Raw genomic sequence first — 24,601 nt, 5'->3', positions numbered from 1 at the left:
ACGGCCATATGTTTTATTTTGACGTAATAGTTTTAACCTTTATGGTGTGTGTGGCTCTCCAGTTCTCTGCCAGATTAGAAGTTAGCTGGTATTTGAAGTTGGGATGCGATTATTATTAGAGACTCCTTGGGACTGAACGAATAGGCAGTAATAGCTTTTTAGTTTGAAACCTACTGCTCTCATTTATTCCCTCTTCCCCTCCTCTTCTCTCCCTTCTCTCCTCTCCCCTCTCCTCCCTTCCTCCTCCTTTCTCACTTCTGTCTCCCTTTCTGAGTAAGTTGAATAATCTCTTTCAGCCTCAGTTTCCTCATCTGTAAAATAGAAATAATGGCAACACCAATGGGAGTTTTTATAAGGAATACAAAAGATACTGTGTTTGAGGCATTAGCACAGTGCTTGGCACATACTGAGAGTTCAGTAAATGATAGCTGTTATCAGGTTATGTAATCTTTCTGAGCCTCAGTTTCTCCATCTGAAAATGGGCTCATGCCATTCATTACCCCACATGGTTGTGATGTCTGAAAGAGAGAATTAAGTGTTATTTTTATTATGGGCTCAATGAATGAATTCTGGGACTTGTGTGTTAGTCAGGGTAGGATCCCTACCATAACAAACTACCCCCAAATTTGGCCTGACGGGATAAGTTTATTTCTTCCCGAGACCATCTCTGATGGTCAGGAAGCTCTGCCCTGAGCAGTCAGTCAGGGACCCTCACTCCTTCCCACCGAGGCTCCACCCTCTGCAGGGGCCGCAAGATCCTCTTCCTTTAGCCCAGGAGCCGTTTGGATATTTATAACATCATTTGCTTAATATAATTCACTTAATATAAATTTATGTTGTTGTGAGAGAAGCTCCTAGGTTTATTGAATTTCTAGTCCTGTCTGTGGTTGCCTTGGTGGGGCCAGACCAAATAATTTCTAGGGCCTTATGTGGCCGGTGGGCCGGACATTCCCACCCCTGCATTAGCCCATGGATGGGAAAGATGGTGGCGGATGGATCTCATGTGTGAGTATTTTTTTTTGTGGGTTTTTTTTTTTTTGGTTAATCCATACCTGATTATATATATTTTTCCATTGATTTTTAGAGAGAGTGGAAGGGAGGGGGAGAGACAGAGAGAGAGAAACCTTGATATGAAAGAGACACATCAATTGGTTGCTTCCCACACATGCCCAGACCAGGGCCGGGGATTGAGCCTGCAACCGAGGTGTCCTTGACTGGAATTGAACCCAGGACCCTTCAGTCCTTGCGCCAACGCTCTCTCCATGGAGCCAAACTGGCGAGGGCTCATGTGCGAGATTTTTATGGGCGGCCCTGACGGGGGTCATTTCTGTTCTGGCTCCAGGGCCTCCCAGTACAAACCTGGCCGCCAGGACAGCTGGGAGGTGGCCTAGCTGTGCGCCTGGGACAGCAGGGAGGCTGCACCTCAGCTGCTGTGGTTTTCAGAGACACAGAGGAGGGTCTCCAGCCGCTTCTGAGACTCTCAAGGTCACAACGAATGAGTCTGACTTGGTGTCGTCACAGTTTGAAGAGGCGGGGGGGTAGGAAGAAGCAGAAAGGAGAAGTGCGGCTGGGGGCGATGGAGCCCTGAGTTCCTTCTATGGCTCTGGTTCCCGGATGTTGGAGCCGCAAAGTGGCCCATACCCTACCCACCCTCCGTCCTTGGCCATTTGCTCCTTGGGAATTTATTAGTGTCTCCACCGTTGTGTCTCTGCTCCCATTAAAAATGTCACCAAGACACATGCTCTGCGGGATGCCACTGCAGTCCTCAGTGGGCATTTTTGCTGGATGGATCTGTTTTTTAAATGACAGCATCTGTTTGCTTGTACACACTGATTTCTAATTCTTCCCTTGGCAATTGGAGCAGGGGGTTGGGGAATGGTAACCAGCTGTTTGAATGGGGGGTAGGGGGGAGGCAGTGATCTGATCTGTGAAGGAGTACCAAAGCCCTAGCCAGAAGCAGTAAAAACGGAACAGATGCCCCCAAATACAGAAGCCCAGAAAGGGACTTGTAAATCCCACTGCCAGCCCCGGAGAGACCACAGCCACACTGGGTCGGCCAGGACAACAGGGTGCTCACCAAATACTTTCCGAACTCCCTTCAGGGAGGGTACGGGTGTGATGCAGGCATCGCCCCCCTCCAGCACTCCTCACGTGTGGTCTGGTCACAGTGACCCCCAGCAGACTTGCGGTTGAGATGAGATGGGGTCTGGTCAGATCAATGATTCCCAGACCCCGTCCTCCTCAACCAGCAGGTGGAATGGTGGCTTGAGAATCAGACCATCAGCGGTCATGTGGCTTCTGCACAACTTGTGTGACCTCAGGGGAGACTCGATTCCCACCTCGAACAGGAATGATAACGATGCCGGCTTCTCAGGCTGGGTGTGGCGCAGACCAGAGTGTAAAAGCCCCAGGATGACATGCCCTCATTACCTATGGCTCCACGTGGACCACGTGCCCACCCTGCACTGTGGCTCCACGTGGACAGTGTGCACACCCTGCACTGTGGCTCCACGTGGACGATGTGCCCACCCTGCACTGTGGCTCCCCGTGGACAGTGTGCCCACCCTGCACTGTGGCTCCCGTGGACAGTGTGCTCACCTTGCACTGTGGCTTTACGTGGATGTGTCCACACTGCACATGGGCACACAGTAGGTGCTCAACAGATTTCTATGGAGTGGACCACTGTGCTGGACAGCAGAGTCACGTACAAGAGATCATAACTAAAAAGCTAAAGGAGCACCAGGGAGCTCCTGGGCCACAGGTTCCTGTGGGAGAAATGGGGAGGGCAGGGAGGGGGACAAAGGGTTAAGTGGTTGGTCCCTCACCCCACCTTTGCCTGAAGCAGATCAGCTTTTACAGATTCACAGGAGGGGTCCGGGTGCTGCTGTGTGTTACTCAAGGCCAAGCTTCTTGGAGGGAGGAACGTAAAGCAAGACCTGCATTATTTAAAGTCTGCGCAGACACGAGTCTTCAGTGGTGCTTGTGACTTGCCCAGCTTCCAAGTCACAGAATGCAAATTTGCATGAAACAGGCCGCACAGGTTTCAGGGCTCCAGGCGAGATGGGGTGGAGGATGTTTCCCGGGGTGAGAAGGTTGCGCCCTGCTGCGGCCTCCCAGACTGGGGGGCTGGGCTGTAACCAGGGGTGAGGCTGGGTCATACTCACCTGACAGGTCCCAACGTTGACAAAGGATTCACTTTCACAAAATTAGAGCTGACTCAAAGGTAGGTCTGGGCAGCTGTGTGAGCTGCTGGGGCATTAATTGGTGTCTTTTTTCTGTTTGCTCACAGCTTTCCCCCAGCTCTGAGGGCCTTGCTGCAGATGCAGAGCGTGGCCAAGGACACAGACTCCCGGTTCTGCTCCCAGGGCAGGAGGCTCGTTAGCAGGCACTCCAGGAGAGTCGGACTTGGTTGCTGGGAAGGCTGGGTATTTGAGCCGTTTTGAAGGGCGTTTGGCTTCAGAAAGGGGGGCCTGAGGTGGAGGGGGCTGGTGCTTGGAGGAGTATTTTGGTCACTGGAACTGGTAAGAGGTGTTGAGGTTCTGGGGGAGACACTGTGACAAAGGAACCGCTAAGGTGGCATGCACTGGGTGGGGGTGGCTCCACGAGGACCCCGGCCACAGCCTTGGGAGTGTTATCCGCGGTGCCCGGAACCGGCCTGCACCAGGAGGGGACTCTCGAGGGCGTCACCCGTCCCCAAGGGCAGTTGTCGACAGGGGCGTTGTGCTTGACGGTGACATGACAGTAGCAAACATTTATCAGTCACTCACCAGTGCTAGGCCTGGCCTCGCTGTACTGAATACACTGAGTCACAGTTATTACCCCCATTTACAGGCGAGGACATTGAGGAGCAGAGAGGGTAGTTAGCCACTTGCCCAGGGTCACGCGGCCAGTGAGAGGCAGAGCTCGGATTTAAACTTGGCCGTAGCTGGAGAGTCTGTTTTTGCAACCACGTGCAGGCACTGTGGGATGATGACCGCACCAACTGAAGATGAAGCCTCTCAATTATTTTGGACCAAACCCTTGGATGCTTGTAAGACCAACGGAGAACAGAGACCCCAGAAATGGAATAGCACTGACCTGTTATGTATACTAACTAATGGGGGTGTGGCTTGGTTTAGAAATGGAAAGAGGTGGGACATACTCGTATCTTAAACTCAGGAATTGCGGAGCAGTTCATACTGTGGCCCCAGGAAGAATGTCAAAGTCACTTGCATTTTTGATATGCTTCCTTTCTTAATTTAAGTTTTTGAATAGATACTACATTGTATTACATGGTTCAGAAATCAAAACAATATAAAAGAAAAAACAATACAAAAAGATATTTACAAACAAGCATCAGTCCTTTTCCTGTCCATTGTGTGCTCTCTCCCTTTAGAGGGCCACAGTTATTACTGTTGTGTGTCTTTCTAAGAGTTTTTTATGAAAGTACAGCAATGTGTGTGTGTGTGTGTAGGTGTGTGTGTGTAGGTGTGTGTGTGTAGGTGTGTGTGTAGGTGTGTGTGTGTGTAGGGCTCCTGCAATGACACCTGTGCAAATTGGGGCAGGACTCAGGCTGATACCAAGGAGTCCTCGTGTGTGTGTGTGTGTGTGTGTGTGTGTGTGTGTGTGTGTGTGTGTGTAGGTGGGACGCAGGCTTTGGCGGAGGAGGGCAAAGGGGGGCACTGAACACCCTAATTGCCTGACCTGGGTAATAAATGGGAAGGGTGTCCAGCTGGGTGGTAACAAGGGAGAAAAACTAAATAATTGCAGTATTGAGGGTGGGCTACAGATTTGGAGGGAAGAGACTGCGCACATGGGCACACACAAGTGTGCAGACACACGCACGCATGTGTGTGCACACGCCCTGCCCAAGGTGACCAGTTTCTCTAGCCAGTGTTGCAGCCGGTGGCTCCCCAGAGCAGGAGCCATGCCCTCCCGCTGTCCCCCTCAGGGACCAGTTCCTGCCCCCCTTCCCCCACCCCAGCTGCCAGCCTTTGAGAGGCAACAGGACAGCAGCGCTCCTGCTGTGACACAGACCTGTGTCTGGACCGACATCTGGGAAGAAGTGACCCCAGCCACCTGGACACGCCAGTAAAGGGCAGTTCCCACCGGTTTTGGCGGTTTTGGAACCAGCGTCCTCACCCAGGGGCAGAAAGCAGAGCCAGGACGCACAGTGTCCGCCTCCCTGCCCAGGACGCAGGGCCCAGCTCTCGGCCACATTGACACTTACCATGCGCCAGCAGCTGCCCTCCCTTTACCAGATTTCACTCTAAAGGTGGCACGACCAGGTGGCAGAGTGGGATGCAAGTCCAGGCTGATTCCGAAGCATGGAGTATAGGGCGGGGTCCTGGGAACAGTGCTGCTGAGTCTTTTCAGGTGGGTCCCCAGGTAAGTGGCCTTTCAGGGGGTAGAGGAGGGAAAAAATTCTTTCTCCCTCTACCCATCTTAGAGTCATTGGCTAGGGCATCCGTAGGCAAATTACGGCCCCTGGGCCCGATCCGGCCTGTTTGAAATGATTAAAATTATTCAAAAAAAAAGACCGTACCCCTTTTATTTTATTATTATTATTTTTATTATTAGTTAAGGTATTACAAATGTGTCCTCATCCCCCCCATTAACCCCCACCCCTCCCCCACTGCCCTGCACCCTCATGCTCCCATCCCCCTGTTGTCCATGTCCATTGGTTTGGCTTATATACATGTATACAAGTCCTTGGTTGATCTCTTCCCCTTACAAAGACCGTACCCTTTTATGTAATGATGTTTACTTTGAATTTATATTAGTTCACACAAACACTCCATCCATGCTTTTGTTCCGGCCCTCCGGTCCAGTTTAAGAACCCATTGTGGCCCTCGAGTCAAAAAGTTTGCCCACCCCTGGTCTAGGGTCATGTGAATTAGATGGACAAGAGCTAGATTAACATGAGAAGAGCAAGAGAAATAGTTTATTAACATGTGCATCAACCATACCTGGGGAGTACCCAGTGCTGAGTAACTCAAAGGCGTGGTTAGAACTTGGGCTTACATAGCAGCTTAACAAAAGAATAATACGGTGCATTGTTGGAGAGGTTAACCTTCAATGATTAGAGAGGGGAGGGGGGGGGGAGACACCTTTAGAAATGTATGCCCAGCCTTTAGACAAATGGGGGGAGGGCAAAGAGCTTTCCTTGTGCCTGGCTTTTCCTCAGTTGCCTTGAGCTCAGAAATAGTCCTCCACCAAAGTGGCATCTCCTGCTAACCCCTCAGAGGCACAGGGTTTCAGTCACTGAATTTGCAAACTGCACACAAGCAAGGGCAAACGACCTCCAGCCATTCAGCAGCTCACACTTGCCCCGCAGGTCAGGGAGCTGCAGTTAATGGGAGGATGGGTTGGGATGGAGGCCGTCTCCTTCTCCGACATCATCTTCATTATGTTGTGTCAGGGCCCAGGGGCCTTTTTCTGAGCCTGCTGTGGGGACATCTGCATGTGCAAGTCCTCTGTCTGGTAACCCCTCCCACGCTGCCCCTGTGGCTGTGCAGGGGAGCCCTGGGAGTGAGCTCGGGGCTCCGTCCAGACCAGGGCAATCATGTGGCTAATCGCTCCAGAGTGCCCGTTAGCTGACATAATCAGGGAGTGAATTAGCTTCTGCTTTTCTGGCTGTATTTTAAAGGCATTTTTTTAAATGCTTTTTTTTTTTTGGAGCCGATGCGCTCTTCAGAAATTAAATTTAGACTGTGATTTTATTACCCTTTTTATTTAATTTATCCTAACGGTTGCATTCAAGCTGTGAACCAGCTGTTGACTTTGAAAAAACATTGTTCAATTTGAAGGGAGCGTTTAAAAACTTAATGTAATGGCTGTAAGTAATCACTACAGCAATCGCACACTCGGAGCTGTGGGCCTCACAGGGGCGTGACAGGGGTTGGGCAAGAGGCAGGCATGCAGATTTGGGGGAGGGGGTCACAGGGGGTGCAGGGACAGCGGACCACATGAGCATGTTCCTCCTCGCGGCGCTGCCTGGGGCCCTAGGCCTTGGGGGTGAGAGTTGGTCAGAGCCCAGCTACAGGTGAGCACAGGCCTGCGCAGCGCCTGGCTCCTTCGGTGCCCGTGCCAAACGCTGAATTTCCTCTGCCCCTGCGCCTCCCTGAGCCCCACAGTGTTCAGGACCTCGACCAGGACGCAACCCTTTGTCAGCCCCTTTCCACCTCGGTACGCAGGCACCTCCTCATTTATTGCTGTGGTAGGTTGCAAAGTGGCCCAAATCCTTCCCGTTCTGTGTGCAGGGCCGTTGGCAATGTGCCTCTCCCATTAGGAGGTGAAGTCTACTTCTCCGTGTGTACTTGAAAAAAATGTGTATGCTGCAGTTTTTGAGACATGTCATAAAAATGCCTATTAAGTCTATCTCATCTATGGTGCCATTCAAGGCCATTATTACCTTATTTTCTGTCTGATCACCTGTTTATTGATATAAGTGGCTAATAAACACCCCTGCTATCCTCACATTGTATGAATTTCTCCCTGTGTGTCCATTAACAATTGCTTTCCATATTTAGGTGCCCCACGCTGGGTTCATATATATTTACAATTGTTACAGCCTCTTCTCCGATTGACCCCTTCATAATTCTGTAATGTCCTTCTCTGTCTTTTTAAAAAACACATTTTGTTTTAAAGTCTATTTTGGCTGATATGACTATTGCTACCCCAGCTTTCCTTTTGTTTCTATTTGTGTAGAATATCGTTCCATCCCTTCACTTCCAACCTGTGTGTGTCCTTCGATCTGAAGTGCGTCTCTTGTAGGCACCATATAGATGGATCATGCTTTTAAATCCTCTCAGTCACCCCGTGTCTTTTTATTAGATCATTTAATCCATTTACTTTTAAAGTAATTATTGGTAAGTCTTGCCATTTTGTTCATTGTTTTCAGGCTGTTTTATAGTTTTCTCCCCCTCCCCCAAACACTAAGGAGATTTATTGTCACATAACTAGGAAGTCCAGAGGTAGGACAGCGTGGAGAGATGCAGTTGTGTAATAATGTCACGAAGCATCCAAGGTTCTATCGTCTCTTTGCGCTGTCACCCTTCATCCTTCTGTAGCAACGTCATCCCCAGGCAACAGAAAGACGAGGCAGAAATTCTTGGCGTCATCGCTCAGACACGTCCACATCTGGAGAAAGAAGCCAGCTCGGCCGCTGTGCGGATCCGCTTCCGTCCTGGGTCAGCAGGCTTCTCTCCAGCTGGCCTTCAGTGGGTTATTGAGGATGGCTTTTTTGTTTTTGTTTTTGGTATTTTAGTTGTAATTTCAGTTTGGTCCTGGGAGTGTGTCTGTGTAGCAGCCACTTACTCCGCCACCATTTTTAATCTGTTTTATAGTTTTCTTCTGTTCCTTTCTTCTTCTCTTAGAAACATTGATCAGCTGCCTCCTGCACACCCCCTACTGGGGATGTCCCCACAACCATGGTACATGCCCTTGACCGGAATCGAACCTGGGACCTTTCAGTCCGCAGGCCGACGCTCTATCCACTGAGCCAAACCGGTCAGGGCGGCTCCTTTCTCTTTGTTCTCTGTATGGCCTTTGTAGTTATTGATTTGTGGTTACCATGAGGTTATGCAATCACTCTTTGCCAACAGCAGGCTTGAGCCAAACCGGTTAGGGCGGCTCCTTTCTCTTTGTTCTCTGTATGGCCTTTGATTTGTGGTTACCATGAGGTTATGCACATCACTCTTTGCCAACAGCAGACCATGCTGAGCTGAGAGGTGTTGAAGTTTGAACATAGGCTGTCATGACGACATTTTTACTCCTCCGCCATGCTTTAGGCTATTGATGTTTCACTATTTGATCTCTTTTTATGTTGTGGGTCTCCTACTACTCATTGCAGCTTGAGTTGAACTTGACACTTGTTTTAAACATTTGTAGTAGCTTTTAAAAGGTCTGATTTACAGTATTTGTTGAATATTTGGTTTCCTGTGAGATTTTTCCCTCATATTTTCTTATTCCTGGTTATGGCCTCTCCTTGCTGCTTATAGAGACTCTTGAGCGTTCCTGGTAAAGCTGGTTGAGTGGTGTGGACTCTTAGTTTATGCTTGACTGGGAAACCATCACTCCTTCGATCCTGAGTGATAACCTTGCTGGGTGGGTTCCTTCCTTCCAGCTCTTCACAGATGTCCTGCCGCCCGCTCTGGCCTGTCGAGGTGAGGAGCAGGCACTTCGGGCGCCTGGGGCACCAGCAGACACTTCCTGTGCCTGGGCGATGAGTGGGAACTTCTGGTGCCTGGGGCACTAACCTGCTGGCTGGGTGGCTTCCAGCAGGGGGAGCAGGTGGGTGTGGTGATGCCCTGTGGTTCCTGCCCCTTTTGTCAGCGGCAGAGGCTCCAGGTGATGTGACCGTGGGCAGGTTGCAGGGACCCTGCAGACCCACAGAGCCCCGCCCGCCCTGTCCAGTGGAGGGGAAGGAAATGTGCCACTAGCTCCTCTGGCCTGAGGCTCCTGTGGCTTCCCAGCCTCTCTGTTTGGTCTCTTTCTCTTGTTTATTGTCAGGAGCTGCTCACTCAGTGCGTGGCTGTCTCGCAGGAGTGATGGCTGCCTATGTACGTGCGTATCTGATTTTGCTCCTGGGAGGGCCGAGGTCAGCATCCTCCCTCACCGCTGCCATCTTGGGCCTCCTTGATGGTGGAGTAGAGCGTCCATGAAAGACAGAGAGCTGGAGCGGAGTCACTGCCAGCCCTCGATGGACGGACACGTAACGTGAGCAAGAGCTACTCTTCCGCTCCCCGATGTTTCACTCCCTGGGCCTCGTGGGGCTGCTTATCACACAGCAGTACCTAGGCTGTGCTGACTGGTACACTTGGGCAAAAGAACTTGATCCTCTGGGCTGCAGTTTTCCCACAACACTACCTCCTTGTATGCGTCAGAGAGAACCAGGCGTGATATGTATGTCACCTTTGGCATCCAGGTGGCATTCAGTAACAGCGATTCTTTCTACTGAGAGTGGCCTCCTAATAAGGACTTATTTACCCAGCGGGTGCACATGGCCTGGAGCCAAGTCCTACACGCTATCTGTGCCGTCGGGATGAGGGCACAGCTCGCTGCCTTGCCAGACCTGTCTCCCTTCTCTCCGCCCTTCTCCTTGCCTTTCCCAGCAGCCAAGGGCATCTTCCGGGGCCGGAGCGTTGCTGCCCAGTGGCTGCTGCTGCTGCTACATCCCAGGTCCTGAGTGGAATAAAAAATGCCACCTGAGAAGCAGTGGCAGAGGAGGCCATAGAGGCGAGTGTCCTGAGAAGCAGCCTGGAGACACTGGCAGCGGGAAGGAATAGCGACTTCAGCACAGAGTCAAATCCCATGGGGGGACCTCGCACAGGCGCCAGCAGCTGGGGCTGGAGGTCGGGGGAGAGTGGGCCACGTGGCCCAGAACTCGGGAGGGGCGTTGGGCCCAGGCAATTCCGTTGTGCTGCCGGGCTAAGGACTCTTGCTCTAATCGTTTCAGGGGGTGCGAGGACTTGGCCTTTGAATGGCGTTGAGTTGCTCAATAGGAAAAGCGTGGTGTCTCCTGAGGTAGTTGTGATGTAGTTAATAACTTGTTAAAGGCCCATCAGAAGGACGTCCATTCAATAAGTGATGAGTATCCTTAGCCTTTAAAGCTATGAGACAGATTTACACATACAGTTATGACACATTCTCCCATAAATCTTACATGAAGAGAGCAAGACGGCGAAAGTCTTCACGAGCGTCTCCGCGGAGGGGCAGGCGGAGGCAGGGACTCCCGTCACGACTCTCTCTGGAAGGGACACTCCCCGAATTGTCACAGCATCACCAGTGCGGGTTGGAAGTGGGGAGCGGGGGCCTGAGCAGGCGGGCGGATTGCCTTTGACTCCGCGCCCTCTGATACTGCTTCAGCCATTACCACGTCCGTCTCTTCCGTGTGCCTTTCAGCAGAAAGACAGGTCCCGCGGCGCCTGGGATGCCCACCAGGTTTGGGAATTACCCCGTCACCATGGCACTAACCTGGTCAATGCAGCACTGAGGTTGTGAAGATCCCAGGTCACTAACAGTTACTAATGAGGTGCTGTGGCTGGGCTCCTGCAGGGACCTCACAGCCTACGGGCTGCCTCCTGTTCTCACCTGGATACCTGTGCAGTGCCGTCACTTCCAGGTCTCCTGCGGGCAGGTGTTGGTGGCATCTGGGTAGGTGGGTCCTACGATGGAGAGTGTGTTCCTGGGTGTGGATCTAGCTGGGACTTCCCTGGGGCAGTCTCCTCTCTCTCTCTCTTGCTCTCTCTCTCTCTCTCTCTCTCTCTCTCTCTCTCCAGCCTGGCAGGGGCAGGTGTCTGTGCTGGGGTGGGCGCTGCTGGGCAAGGGGAACAGACTGGACTCAGAGGCTGACATGGAAGCGGAGCCTGGCGGCGTTCGGGGCCATCCTCATGTCAGATGGAGCCGATGGTCGCCTTTCCCAAAGCGCCTGGGGTAGGAGACAAGATGAGTAACTTTCCCACAAGTGCGTCCTCCAGCAGAGAGCGAGGGAGGGCTCCCTGCCACCCGCTGGGAACCCCCTCATTTGCATGCATCAGAAACAATTTTTGTGAATTTAATTAATCACAGTTTACATAATAATAACCCTTGAAATATTTTATGGGTAAATAGTGGATTTCCCTGCTGTGAGGGAACCCGTTGGTTCTAGCACTCACTTATAATTTGTTTCCCATTGAGTAATTAGAAAGTGAGGGGGCACCTCCAGCTGTGATGGGAGAGCGGAGTGACTTTCATTTCATGCACGAGGCCTGGGAAGGTAGCATCTTCCCCAGCAGGTCTCCTAGTCCTCTTGGTTATAACATGATAATAATCTATACTAATAACAGGGTAATATGCTAATTAGACTGGATAGACTGGACGTCTTCCAGACATCATTCCAGATGTCCTTCCTGAGAAAGCTGGGGCTGGCCTGGGGGAAGCTGCCCGCGGTCCCGGGTGCCTGCATCTGGGAAGAGGAGAGAAGCTCTGGGTCCTGGGTGCCTGTGGCTGGCCAGAGGAGAGAAGCCTGGGTCTGGGTGTGGGGGCCGAGGCAGAGGCAGTTAGGGGTGATCAGGCAGGCAGGCAAGCAGTTAGGGCCAATCAGGCAGGCAGGTGAGTGGTTAGGAGCCAGCGGTCCTGGATTGTGAGAGGGATGTCCAACTGCTGGTTTAGGCCTGATCCCGCAGGGACATCCCCCAAGGGGTCCCGGATTGCAAGAGGGTACAGGCCGGGCTGAGAGACCCCTCCCCCCTGGCCCCCTGTGCACCGGGCGTCTAGTTCTACTATATTATTAACCACCACCATCCCTACCACACCCACCATCACTACCACCATTACCATTATTAGTACTTAGACCAGTGTTTATCACCATTTCACCCCCACCACTGCCACCACCTCCATTATCACTATTTCATCATCTCTACCACATCACCATCACCATCGCCACCACCATCACCATCACCACCACCATCACCATCACCATCACCACCACCATCATAATCACCATCACCATCACCATCACTACCACCACCACCAACATCGCCATCGCCACCGCCACTGCCACCATCACTACCGTTATCACTACTTAGACCAGCTTCATCACCACCACCTGTCATCACCATTTCCATCCTCACCATGTTTACCACCCCCATTCTCACCCCCATCATCACTACAGCCTTCAACACCATTGTCACTACCACCATCATGAAGGCCACAGACACACCATCTCAACCTTCCTTACCTTTCTGTACCTTGGGGATGCTACTCCCTCCATCCCTGGACCCTCCTTCTCCCTTCCCCTCTCCATATGTCCTCATTCTGGCACATCTAATCAATCTCTAAATCCGATGGATTCTGCCTCCTGTCTCTTCAAGTTATGTCTGCATCTTCCCTTATATTCCCCCAGTTTAGCATCTCCTGGTTTCTCAGAAGATCTACTGCAAAGCTGGTCTCTATTCCTGTCCAGTGCAGTGCTAGATTATCTTTCTCATATGGAAACCTGACTTCTGTGAGTAGGACTTTTTCTCATCGCCTCATTGTCACCACTGATACTCAAGCCTGAGTACTATAGAAACTGTTTTTATGGAAAGCATTCCATGGGCCCCATATTAATACAAACTTAATAATAATAAAATGTTAAACATTTTTTATTTTAATGCTACTTAGTTCCTTACAAACAAAACTCGGTATCAGCTCATTCTGCATCTGCTGTTTCACTGAATTTGAGATGCCATCATGGTAAGATGCATTGTTTTTTCTGTAGCATCAGGAGAGAGAATTACTGTCATACTGTCAATAGTAATTGTAAGAAGCTATAGATTTTAAGGTGCATCCCAATTTCAGAGTCACAATGTGACAAAAATTATGTTTTAGAATCAATAACAAAAGAAATCCATAAACAACTATATGATTAAAAATTAGAAACTAAACACAAATAAAAGTAATAAAATTCAATTAATATTATGTACTCAATGTGAGAGATGATGTTGCTTTACTGAAGCTGAAGTGCCACTGGCTGAAAATGAATTGCGCTGCTAGCGCTGCAGTTTTTGGGTTTGACGGCCCCTTACGTGGGTAGCGTGGAGACTCAATTCTTCCACCCCTTTCTCTGAAAATCTTTGGTTGGCATAGCAGGCCATTAATTGGGAATCTGCCTCAGACAGGCCCATCAGAGGACTGAAACTCTGTGGCCACAGTGATTAGTTCAAGGATCAGCTATGACCCCATGGGGCCAATGAAAGGCCACCCTGAGCTTTTGTCAGAACGAAGGGGAGAGAGCACTTCCCTTCTGTCGGGAATGCTGAGCTGGTAGGATGTCAGCTGGGATTCTATCTCGGCCACCCGTTGAAGGAAGCCTGGCTGAGGATGAAGTAAACTCTGCTGGCAGCAGAACCAAGAGACAGAAATGGAGGGATTCTTGAAAGTCCTGGGCACCTGGATCGAACTGTGCCTGAAGCTAACGCTACTGATGGTTTTGCATGAGCCAGAACCTACCCATTTTCCAATTAAGTCGGTTTGAGTTGGGTTCAGTTTTGCCACTTGTCATAATATAGCACATTAATTCATCCCCCGAGAAGCAGTCTAAGAGGGTTCTCACTAGAGAAAGACACTAAACAAAGACAGACAGGCGAACAGGATGACAGGCGATCTCACCTCTTCACAGGGCAGAGCCAGCCCACCGCCCTTGCCGATGGATGCTGTCCTCACGTCTGAAGCAGCCTGGGAGGGAGCCAGCACCAGGCAGGCTGCAAATATTACAAAACGTCTGGGGAAAACAACATTGTTCCCAACTGATGTTTCTGCTTCCTGCTTGTCTCCTGCATTTTCGCTTTATTTAGGGCTGTGTTCAGTGTGGTAATTACTTTTCTAATCGGTAACACGCCTGTCTGGGGCCCGTGGCTCCCTGCCGGGGTGGGCTGGGCGCTGTAAATGAAGCTCCGCACTGTGGCTGGGAGGCTGCCGCTGAAATATTGCCCGAAATAAATAAAAGGCAAATTGGGTATTGGTAAATAACTGTAAATTACATCGACTTCTTGGGGAATTACGCCTGGCATCTGCATTTGGGACAAATGAGTTCACTGTGAATAATAGGTCTGGAGTGAGTGCCCAGGGAGGAGGGAGAGCAAGGCTCGGTCTTTCCAAAGACAGCGAGACGCAGGACAGACGGACGGCGCTTCTTAGGGATGGCACCACGGGCAGCAGGGAGCGCGGGAACCCTAAGAAACCTGGCGTGTGCCTGCTGTGTCCACCAGCGAGAGGGCTCCTTGCGAGGAGGGTCCCCAGTAAGCTGCTCTGTGGAGGGAAGCGGGTGCTGACATTACCATGTCCCTACTGTGTCCTGGGCGGCTAGCAAACGTGGAGACAATGGAGGCACCAGCTTTGGCGGCAGGGACCTGGTACACATATTGGTGGTGTCACTACCGCTGCTGACCAGCGGGTAAACGCGTGACATCAGGGGGCTTCAGTCTCCTGTTACTAAAGGACTGCAAGGTCGGGAGGGGGACACGTCTTAACAGCAGGCCCTTTGGCACCAGCCTGACGTCCATTCAAATCCTGGTTCTGCCGCTTCCTAGGGTGTGGCCACGGCTCTGACCTCACCACGCCTCCGTGTCCTCATCTGTTAGTGGGGATCAGAACAAGAGTTAGCTTCTCTTGAAGAATCGCTGTAAGGATTCAAGGTGATCATGTTACTTGCTTAGCAGAACTTTGCTCCCAGAATAGTGATGACTAGCATTTCGTCTTGTGATCTGCACACAGTCTTTATAACAGGGTGTCAAAACTGAGGTTTCAGCCCTGACCGGTTTGGCTCAGTGGATAGAGCGTCGGCCTGCGGACTGAAGGGTCCCAGGTTCGATTCCGGTCAGGGGCATGTACCTTGGTTGCGGGCACGTCCCCAGTAAGGGGTGTGCAGGAGGCAGCTGATCGATGTTTCTCTCTCGTTGGTGTTTCTAACTCTCCATCCCTCTCCCTTCCTCTTTGCAAAAAATCAATAAAATATATTAAAAAAGAAAAAGAAAACTGAGGTTTCAGTTAGACACCAAGATAAGACAGGCGTGTGGTTTCAAAGTGAGGTGCCAGTTCCCTGTCAAGGGCGATGGTTGGAAACAGGTGCCACAGCTCCCAATCCCCTTGGACCGACGTCGGAAATAGAAAAGGTGTGAGGATGAGAGGAGGCCCAGGACTGTGAGGGAGATGCCTTCACGGCGAGAAGCTGTCCTGAGAGCTGTTCCCTCTCTGCTTCAGGGAGTCAAGGACCCGCTCTCTTCATCCAGAGACGGGGTGTGGAGTGCAACCTTAGGACTAGCGTGTGGGGTGCATCAGTCAGGACAGGACAGGTTTTGCTCAGTAACAAACCTTCAGACCAATTAAAGGGGACATGCCTGTAAGATCCTGGTTCCTTCTGCCCCAAGTTGGATCTGTGGAACCTGTGGCCAGTGTGGCCGTGAGAGGAGCAGAATGGCTACTCTCCACTCTCCTTACCTGGTAGATCCAGAGCCCCAAACTCCCATCACTCATTCCAATGTCATCGTCATGACTTTCACCTTTTCTTGTTGCCACCTGCACTTTATTTACTTACTACTGGTATCAGTCAGGACAGGCTGGGTTAGGCTGTGGTAACAAGCAATCCCCAAATTTCAGTGCCTCAGGAAAGGGGTACCTTTCTTTCCTGTGCTGTGTGGCCATCACGGGCTGGCTGTGCCCCTGCTGCATGTCACCTGCCCTCCAGGACCCAGGCTGAAGGGCAGAGAAAACACAATATGACAAACCATGTGTCTGCTCTTAACATGGAACTGGGCTTGAGTCAACGGGCAGAAATTACACTCCTGCCCCAGCACAGATTGCCAACAATCATGATGTCCACCACACTACTCAGTACCAATATGGCCTTAACCTTTTCCTTAAGTAAATTTGAGGAGAGGGAAAGCCCGCCTTTACTTGCCATGAGTAGAGGTAACCATGAAAATAAATGCATGACATTAAAGAGCAACACTGCTTGATCCCATGTGACTTAAAACCATCTTGTGCCCCATCAGTGGTGACATGTTGGGAAACAGAGGCTGAGCATGTCAGGGCTCGAAGGGCACGAGGGCCAAAGTCACAGGCTTTAGAGCCAGGCAGACGGGCAAGAATCCAGCTTCCTCCCCTCCTTGCCTGTGGGAACTTGGATAAGTCACTTAGCGTTTCTGAGCTGTTTCCTCTTTTATGAAATAGTAATAATAGGATTGACCTCCCATGTTCTTGTGATGTTTAAACAAGACCTTGTATACACAGCCCATAGTAAGAGGGGAGGTTCGTCTTGGCCAGTGTGGCTATGTGGTTAGAGCATCGGCCTGGTGCACCGAAGGGCTGTGGGTTCAACTCCAAGTGAAGGGCACGAACCTGGGTTGCAGGCTTGATCCCTGGCCCAGCTCGGGGCAGGTGCTTGCAGATTGAATTCCTCAGGTGCAAGCTATTGAACCAGATTAATTCAGTGACTCTGAGCCAAACAGGCTAGTTCTAAGTGAACACAGGCAGTCACCTATGCACCTGGGCATCTGGACCTACACACATGAAAGTCAGCACCCCGTGACTGGAAACTAAGCGACCTTCGCTCCCTTCCCGTGATCCCTCCCTCCCTCCTTTCCACTCTCCCTAAAAATCAATGGAAGAAAATATCCTCGGGTGAGGATTAGAATAAAAAAGGAAGATGCGAGGCACCCGGTGATACACTGATGTGTTGACGCTTTCTACGTGCTCAGCACTGTTCTAAGCAGCGCACAAACGTTAAGTATTTGAGCCTCAGGACAACCCAACGAGGTGGGTCCTGTTTCTATTTCTACTTCACTGGGGCGGGGCAGGGGCGCTGGAGCAGGGGGAGGGCAAGTTCCTGGCCCAGGGCCGCACAGCGAGGAGGGCAGGCCGTCTCCAGGCTCCTAACCGTCCTGCACCCCGCCCGCTCCGCCTCCATAATGGGAGCTACCGGGGCCCAGGCCAAGCCCGTCAGTTTTCTGAGTTGGAAACGGAGGACCCACGACGGTGATGACTTGTCTCAAGTCTCACGGTCCTCTAGTGTCCTGGGCCCAGCGGGGTCTCTTCCCTGGTGCCTGTGGGGCCAGGTCAGGGCCCCGGGGAGGAAAGGCCAGGCCTCCTTCCTGGCCCAGTGATGGAGGGGCTGCTGAGCAGCTGCTATGGCCGAGCCGAGAGGCACACAGGGACCGAGACCTCCTGGAACCCGGACAGGACGCCTCAGGAGGCTGGCTGGGTGCCTGGCGGGGGGACCTGCACAGCCAGACGGAGCGTGGGGCCTGCGTTGCAAGCAAGAGCCAGGGACACATGCAGACAACACGGGCTTCATGGGAAGGTGTGCAGGGCGTGGGGACCGCTGCCCGTGGTTGCCCGTCCTGGGGGCGGGGCTGGCAGCGCTGTTCCCGGGCTGCATCACCAGGATGAACGGCTGTCACACTTTCCGTCCTATGTCACTTCATTCAAGATTCAAATCTTGAGAGAGAATTTTATCAAATTATTGTAGGTCACATGCTTTTCTCTGAGCCTGTCACTGTGTCCAAGGGGATGGAGCACTCGGATTGGCCAGGCTGGGGTCACCTGTTTGTCTCTGGACCAGGGAGGCCCACCCCACTGAGTCCCAGGGACCAGAGGCCAGAGGGGTGCTGCCCCCGCAGGGCCAGGCTCAGGAAGAAAAGGAGCGGCCTGCAGCTTGCAGGGGGACAGCCGGGCATGGGCTGGTCTGCAGAGCTTGGGGGTGCAGCCACTCGCCCTCCCAGCAGACGCTTTGTGTGGGAGCGGAAGTGGCCCTGCCTGGCCTTCCCAGAGGCCCCCATCTGGTGGACCCTGACCCACCTTTGTTAGTCAGTGAGTGCACATCTGACTCGCTTCTTCACTTCTCTCTCTGCCTGGCGCCCATTTCTCTAGCCCAGTGGCCGGCAGCCAGCTGCTCAGTAGAGTTGCCCAGGACCTGGCAGAACTCTGGTGCCCACGCTTCCCTCCCGACCCATCACAGCAGGTGCCCCTGGATGGGGTCTAGACATCAGCATTTCTTTTCTTTGTTTCTTTCTTCCTTTTTTTTTTTAAATTCAATACATTTTAGTATAGAGTTGTGCATCCAACACCGCCATCATTTTTTCCGGTTTGATTGAGACATCATTGACACGCAGCACTGTACCGGTGACCTGACCGCCATACATTGTGCAATGATAACTACAGTAAGTCTAGTTAACATCCATCATCCCACATAGATTTAAAAAAAGCAAAGGAGAACGTTTGCCACCATCGATGTAAAAGCCTTTTCAGTACCTCAAGAGGGCAGCATTCACCCCTCAGCTGTTCCTCCCCACCCCCAGCCACAGGAAACAGCAGCCTGCCTTCTGTCTTATAGATTTGCCTGTTCTGGACATTGTATGAAGATGGAATCATGTCATGCTTGGTCCTTTGTGCCGGCTTCTTTTCCTGAGCATAATGATTTCAAGGTTCATTCATATTATGGGGTGCATCAGTACTTCGCTTCTTTTTATTGCTCAATAACATACCACTATATAAATATACCAGGTTCTATTAATCCATTCATTAGCTAATGGACATTGAGTTGTTTCCATGTTTGGCTATTATGAATGATGCTCTATAAACATTCCTGTACCAGGTTTTGTTTGGGCACATGTTTTCACTTCTCTTGAGTATATACACCTAGGAGTGGAATTGCTGGGTCCTGGGGTAACTCTATGTTGACATGTTTGAGGACCTGCCGGACTGTTTCTGAAGTGGTTGCACCATTTAACCTTCCCACCAGCAGTGTAAGAGGATTTCTGTTTCCCCACATCCTCGCCAACACTTGTCATTTTCTGTCTTTTTTATTAGAGCCTCCTCGTGGGTGTGGAGTGATCTCTCACTGGGGCTTTGACTTGCATTTCCCTGTTGAGCATCATTTTCTGTGCGTATTGGCCATTTGTACATCTTCTTTGGGAAAATCTCTATTGAAATTCTTTGCCCATTTTAAAATTGGGTTATTTGTGTTGTTATTATTGAGTTGTAACAGTTCTATGTGTTCTAGATAAAGGTCAGATATATAATTTACAATTTTTTCTCCCATTCTGTGGGTTGTCTTCACTTTTAAAAAAATATATTTTATTGATTTATTTACAGAGAGGAAGGGAGAAGAAGTGAGGGATAGAGAGTTATAAGTATCGATGAGAGAGAAACATTGATCAGCTGCCTCCTGCACACCCCCAGTGGGGATGAGCCTGCAACAAAGTACATGCCCTTGACTGGAATTGAACCTGGGACCCTTCAGTCCGTAGGCTGACGCTCTATCCACTGAGCCAAACCAGTTAGGGCTTGTCTTCACTTTTCTGATGGTGTCCTTTGAAGGAAAACCTTTTAAATTTTGATGAAGTTCAATTCACCTAGTTTTTCTTTTGTTGCTTATGATTTGGTATCATGTCTAAGATCCAAATCCAAGGTCATCACAAAGACGTTCTCTCATGTCCCCCACCCCTCCCCGCCAGGGTTTGACAGTTTTAGCTTTTAAATTTAGGACTTTGATCCATTTTCAGTAATATTTGTATGTGGTGTGAGGTAGGGGTTCAGCTTCATTCACTCTTTTGCATGTGGGTATCCAGTTGTCCAGCACCATTTGTTGAAAAGACTATTCTATCTCCATTGAATGGACCCTTGCTAAAAATCGGTTGACCATAAATATATGGGTTTATTTCTGGACTCTCAGTTCTATCCCATTGATATATATGCCAATGCCATACTGTCGTGATCACTGAGGTTTTATGGTAAGTTTTGAAATTAGGAAGTGCGATACTTCTAATGTTTCCTTCTTTTTCAACATTATAAGATTATGTTCTGTGCTCCTTCAATTGCCATATGAATTTTAGGATATGCTTATCAATTTCTGAAAAGGAGTCAGCTGGGATATGGGTAGTGATTGCATTTAAATTTAAAAATGTTTTCAATTACAGTTGGCATTCAATATGATATTAGTTTCAGGTGTACAGCATAGTGGTTAGGCATTTATATAACTTACAAAGTGACCCCCCTCGCCCCCCGCAATAAGTCTAGTGCCTCCTGACACCACATAGTTATTACAATATTATTGACTGTCTTCCCTGTGCTGGACTTTATTTACAACCTCGTGCATGTACCAAGATGGCAACTCATTTATTTAGGTCTTTCTTAATTTCCTGGAACGGTGTTTTGTAATTTTCAGAGTAGAGGGTTTGCACTTTCACGACATGTTTTTAATGGGACCTCGGTGAGTCTAATCTGCAGCCAAACTTTCATAACGATTTAAACAGTGAATGATGCCTCCAAAGCTTTTTTCCAGGCCACGGCTCATCATACCTCTTCCTCCAATAACCCCACCGGCCTCAAGACCCTGAGGCTTTGTATACACGAGGAAAAGGAGGCTCCCTTGTTATTACACAGACAGCAGGTGGGAGAGCAAAGACCTCAGCTCTGGCCCACGACCCCAGTCAGGCCTCATACGCTGCCTGATTCTCCCCTCCCCACGCACACCCCTGAAAACACCTTAGGCCGCTGCACATGCGGGCCCGTTGCCTGGGACAATCTCCTCCTCCGCCCGCTCCAGGCTTAGCCTTTGGTAACGTTCCCCTTCATTTTCCCACTCCACATGTGAGCTCCTCTGAAAGGCTTCCCCAGGCCCTTCTCATCCCTCTCGGGAGCAATGGCAGGTGGCACCTGCCTCCACACAGCGCATGGCCTGTTATCTCAGCATTCGCCTCCCCTCCCTTCCGCTGAGTCCTGGCTGCTAGTGGCAGGAGGAGAGGGTGGCTTCCAAGGCGAGTCACACAGGCCACAGGCTTCTGCTTGCTCACGAGAACGCTGGCCCTTGGAGCCCTGAGCCTCACGTCGGCAGTTGGGCCCCCTGTGAGGGCACCTGGAGGGGCCACAGGTGAGGTGCGCTGGTGACAGTCCTTGACCCACCCAGCGGCCACCAGAGCTGGGAGTGTGGAAGCCAGCTTGGCAGTGGGCCCTGCACCCAGCCACCCGACGAGGCCTCAGGTACCGGGGAGCAGACACGGTCCTCCTGGCTGTGCCTTCCTCAGCCGCTGGCCCGCAGACGCCGTCAGCATCGTGGCTGTCACACGCCTCTGAGCTCCGGAGGGGCCACACAGCAGACATCCAGGGCAGCGGCTGCGCGTCTGTCCACCATTGGACTGTGGACGCTTTGTGGTGCAGAGTCAAATTTATCTTCTGGCTCCAGAGCCCAGCGGGCACCTAGCTTGGAGTGGGTGCTCATACATGTTTCTTGAGAACAGGTGACACTGCCCGTGGTCCAAAGTGCCCTGAGCTGGGGCTTTGCTGACACTAACATGTCCCACTGACACGGCGGCCACGCACCAGACTGGACCACATGAGTCACAGCCCCTGCGCCGGAGCCAGAACGCCCTTCTGCGGGGATGTGCGTACCGTTAGCTGCCAGATGCGGGCCGAGCGGAGCGCGCACGGCGACTTTCAGCCGGTGCTGTTCGTAAGAGCGGAAGTGTTCATACACGTTGTGAACACCCGTGGCACCCAGGAGGGGGAGCGGGGCTGGGAGTGGCGGCGAGGGGGGAGTTTTCGGTCTCTGGACTTTAATACTTTTTGACTTTTGAAGTGTGTATTACCTCTTCTAAAATAAATATTAATACATGTGCTGTACAGCTTGACTTGGAACAGAATTAATATTCTTCTTTAAATAGACTCAACTGAAAAAAATAAATACAGTTATTGAAAAGGAGCGTTTGCTCTGCCATCCTAGAAGGACACTTGGCATCACTCGCCGCACGTGGAGACACGCAGGCGAGTGGCCGTCCGGGGTCCTGGGGAGAGCAGTTTCGGGAGCTTAGCAGGAAATCCCGTTTTCTCTCAGCTGGGATCTGAGGCAGACACTTAAGAATCCACAAAGGAGTTACAGCGACAGGAAGCGAAGGACTGCCGCCCCCACACGGTGACTTCCTCGTAATCACACGGCTTGGGGGTCGTTAGCCAGGACACCACTTCCCGCTGCACAATGGGTGCTACTGATGCTCTGCCCATTTGCACCCAAAGGACCTGTGTGGTGCCTGGGGCCCGCCTGTGCTCTGTGGGAAGCCGGTGCTCCCAGACCCCCGTGCTCCCCCCATTCCCAGCGGGTAGGTCCTGTGACCGGCCCTGGCAGCGGGGCTGTGGCATCTCCCGGCGGGCAGCCCGGAGGCCCTGTGTCCCAGCGTCACAGCCGCAGGCCACCTTCGCAGGGATGAGAGGAGCCGAGGCACCGAGGTGCGGGCTGACGTGTGCCTGCCTCCGGCTCCGGCTGTGCCCACACGTGGGAAACACGACCTTCGAAGAGCCCTTTGCCAACATTGGGCCTCCAGAATCTCATCTCCGTCCCAGCTGGGCCCCTTATTTTCCCTCTCCTCCTCCTTCCTCTTCCCCAACCCTCTTCCCCCTCCTCCTCTTCCTCCCTCCCCGTACATCCCCTGGATCCTGCCCTTGACCGCTCCCCATCACTCTGGGCTTTGCTTAGAGCCTCAGGGTCTATTGAGCTTCCAAGGAGCCTGGTTAGTCAGGCGGGGGTCCCAGGAGCAGCGGCTGCGCAGCCTCTGACGGTACCTCCTTGCACGCCCCCAGGGCCGGGAGGCTCACCTCCTCTCCCAGGGGTCCAGCTCGTCGCCGGCCACGCCATCGGCGCCGTATTAATTAAACAGCATGTCCCTCTTCCCATCCACAGTCCCGTGGCATTGCTGCCCCGACCCAAGAAAGCCTCCCTGAGGAGTGACATGGGAGCCGAGCCCGTGTCCCTGTGGCCACAAGCTCGGTGGCTGGAGGGAGGACGGGAGCCAGGTGTGGCCAGAGGGTAGTGACGAGAGAGAAGGATGGAGAGCGGGCGGTGGAGAGGCCTGGGGAGGCTGAGGACCAGCCGCCACCCAGGCAGGAGCAGAGGGCACGCTCAGGGGTGATGACGCAAGCTGGGAAAGGAAGTTCCAGAGGTGCGGGTGGTGGAGGGAGGCCAACAGGGAGCGACAAGCCGCCTTGGGACCAGCAGTGGGGTCCCTGGTGCCACCCCTAGTCTCAGGCCAGGGAGGAGCAGTGGGGAAGCCGGAGGAGTTGTGGCTGGAGGAGGCCGCCAGCCGCTGTCCTCAGTGGGACCCGCCATGGCCACCCACGGCCACGCAGAGAGGAAGGGAGTAACACCCAGCCCCCATCCCCACCGATCTGCTGCCCACGGTCCGATGGGGAGAATCCAGAGGGCAAAGGCTGATGCGGCCCCTCAGGCCAGCCCTGGAGCAGGAAGGAGGCGCAGGATGGAGCGTGATCTGGCCGGTGGCTAGTGGGTGAGAGTGCCATCCTGACAGGCCAAGGTGGCGGGCTTGGTCCGGTCAGGGCTCATACGAGAAGTGACCACTGGCCTGGCCAGTGGCTCAGTGGGTGGGAGCGTCTTCTGTATCACAAAGGCTGTGGTTCAGTCCTGGACAGGGCACATGCCTAGGTTGTGGGTTTGATCCCCTATCGGGTGCATATGGGAGGCAACTGATTGATGTTTCTCTTTCACATTGAAGTTTCTCTCTCTCCTTCTAAAATCAAGCATATCCTTGGGTGAGGATTTAAAAAGAAAAGGTCAGCGCTGGTGAGGATGAAAAAGAAGTAACCAATGAATGGATGGAACAACAAATCGATGTCTCTCTCTCTCTCTCTCTCTCTCTCTCTCTCTCTCTCTCTCAAAGGGGCATGGTCTGGAGGACACCCGATCCCCCCTCAGGCGCAGAGCCCTGGCCCAGTGTGCATTTTGTTCTTAGTTCCTAGCCTGGAGGAGGGGGCGGGGGAAGGGTGATCTGATCTGGGATTGGCTGTCTGGCTGCCGCCTGGAGCCTGGGTGGCTGATTCTACTTTTGAGTATATTTGCTATCCTAAAATGTATACGTCAGTACAAGTAGTCCCTCACTGATTTATGTAAAACCCTGATGTTTGAACGAAAGAGAGAATACCAAAAATCATCCCTGGACTTAATATAGGCCAAAGGAGGAATTATGTGCCAGTGACCAGCAGCTCTGTCCTCAGCGGCCCCATTCCAAAACAGGACATGACATATGGTAGCCTTGGACTACCAACCATGTCTTGTAGAAATAGATACTCTGTACAGAGTAGGTGTTGAGTAATATTT

At 51.8% G+C, this 24,601-nt stretch overlaps 1 protein-coding gene across 1 annotated transcript in view; it reads right to left on the bottom strand.

The window, feature by feature from the left end:
* Window positions 1–24,601, bottom strand: part of LOC102752152 — a 72,854-nt gene that overhangs the window by 23,155 nt on the left and 25,098 nt on the right. Inside the window, exon 7 of the mRNA XM_015559672.1 lies at window positions 21,889–22,011. Coding sequence (XP_015415158.1) covers window positions 21,889–22,011 — 123 coding nt within the window. The remainder of the gene's footprint in view (window positions 1–21,888; window positions 22,012–24,601) is intronic.

Source organism: Myotis davidii, unplaced genomic scaffold (assembly GCF_000327345.1).
Source record: "Myotis davidii unplaced genomic scaffold, ASM32734v1 scaffold1754, whole genome shotgun sequence".
Lineage (NCBI taxonomy): Eukaryota > Metazoa > Chordata > Mammalia > Chiroptera > Vespertilionidae > Myotis > Myotis davidii.
This window is presented reverse-complemented; position numbering and strand designations above follow the sequence as displayed.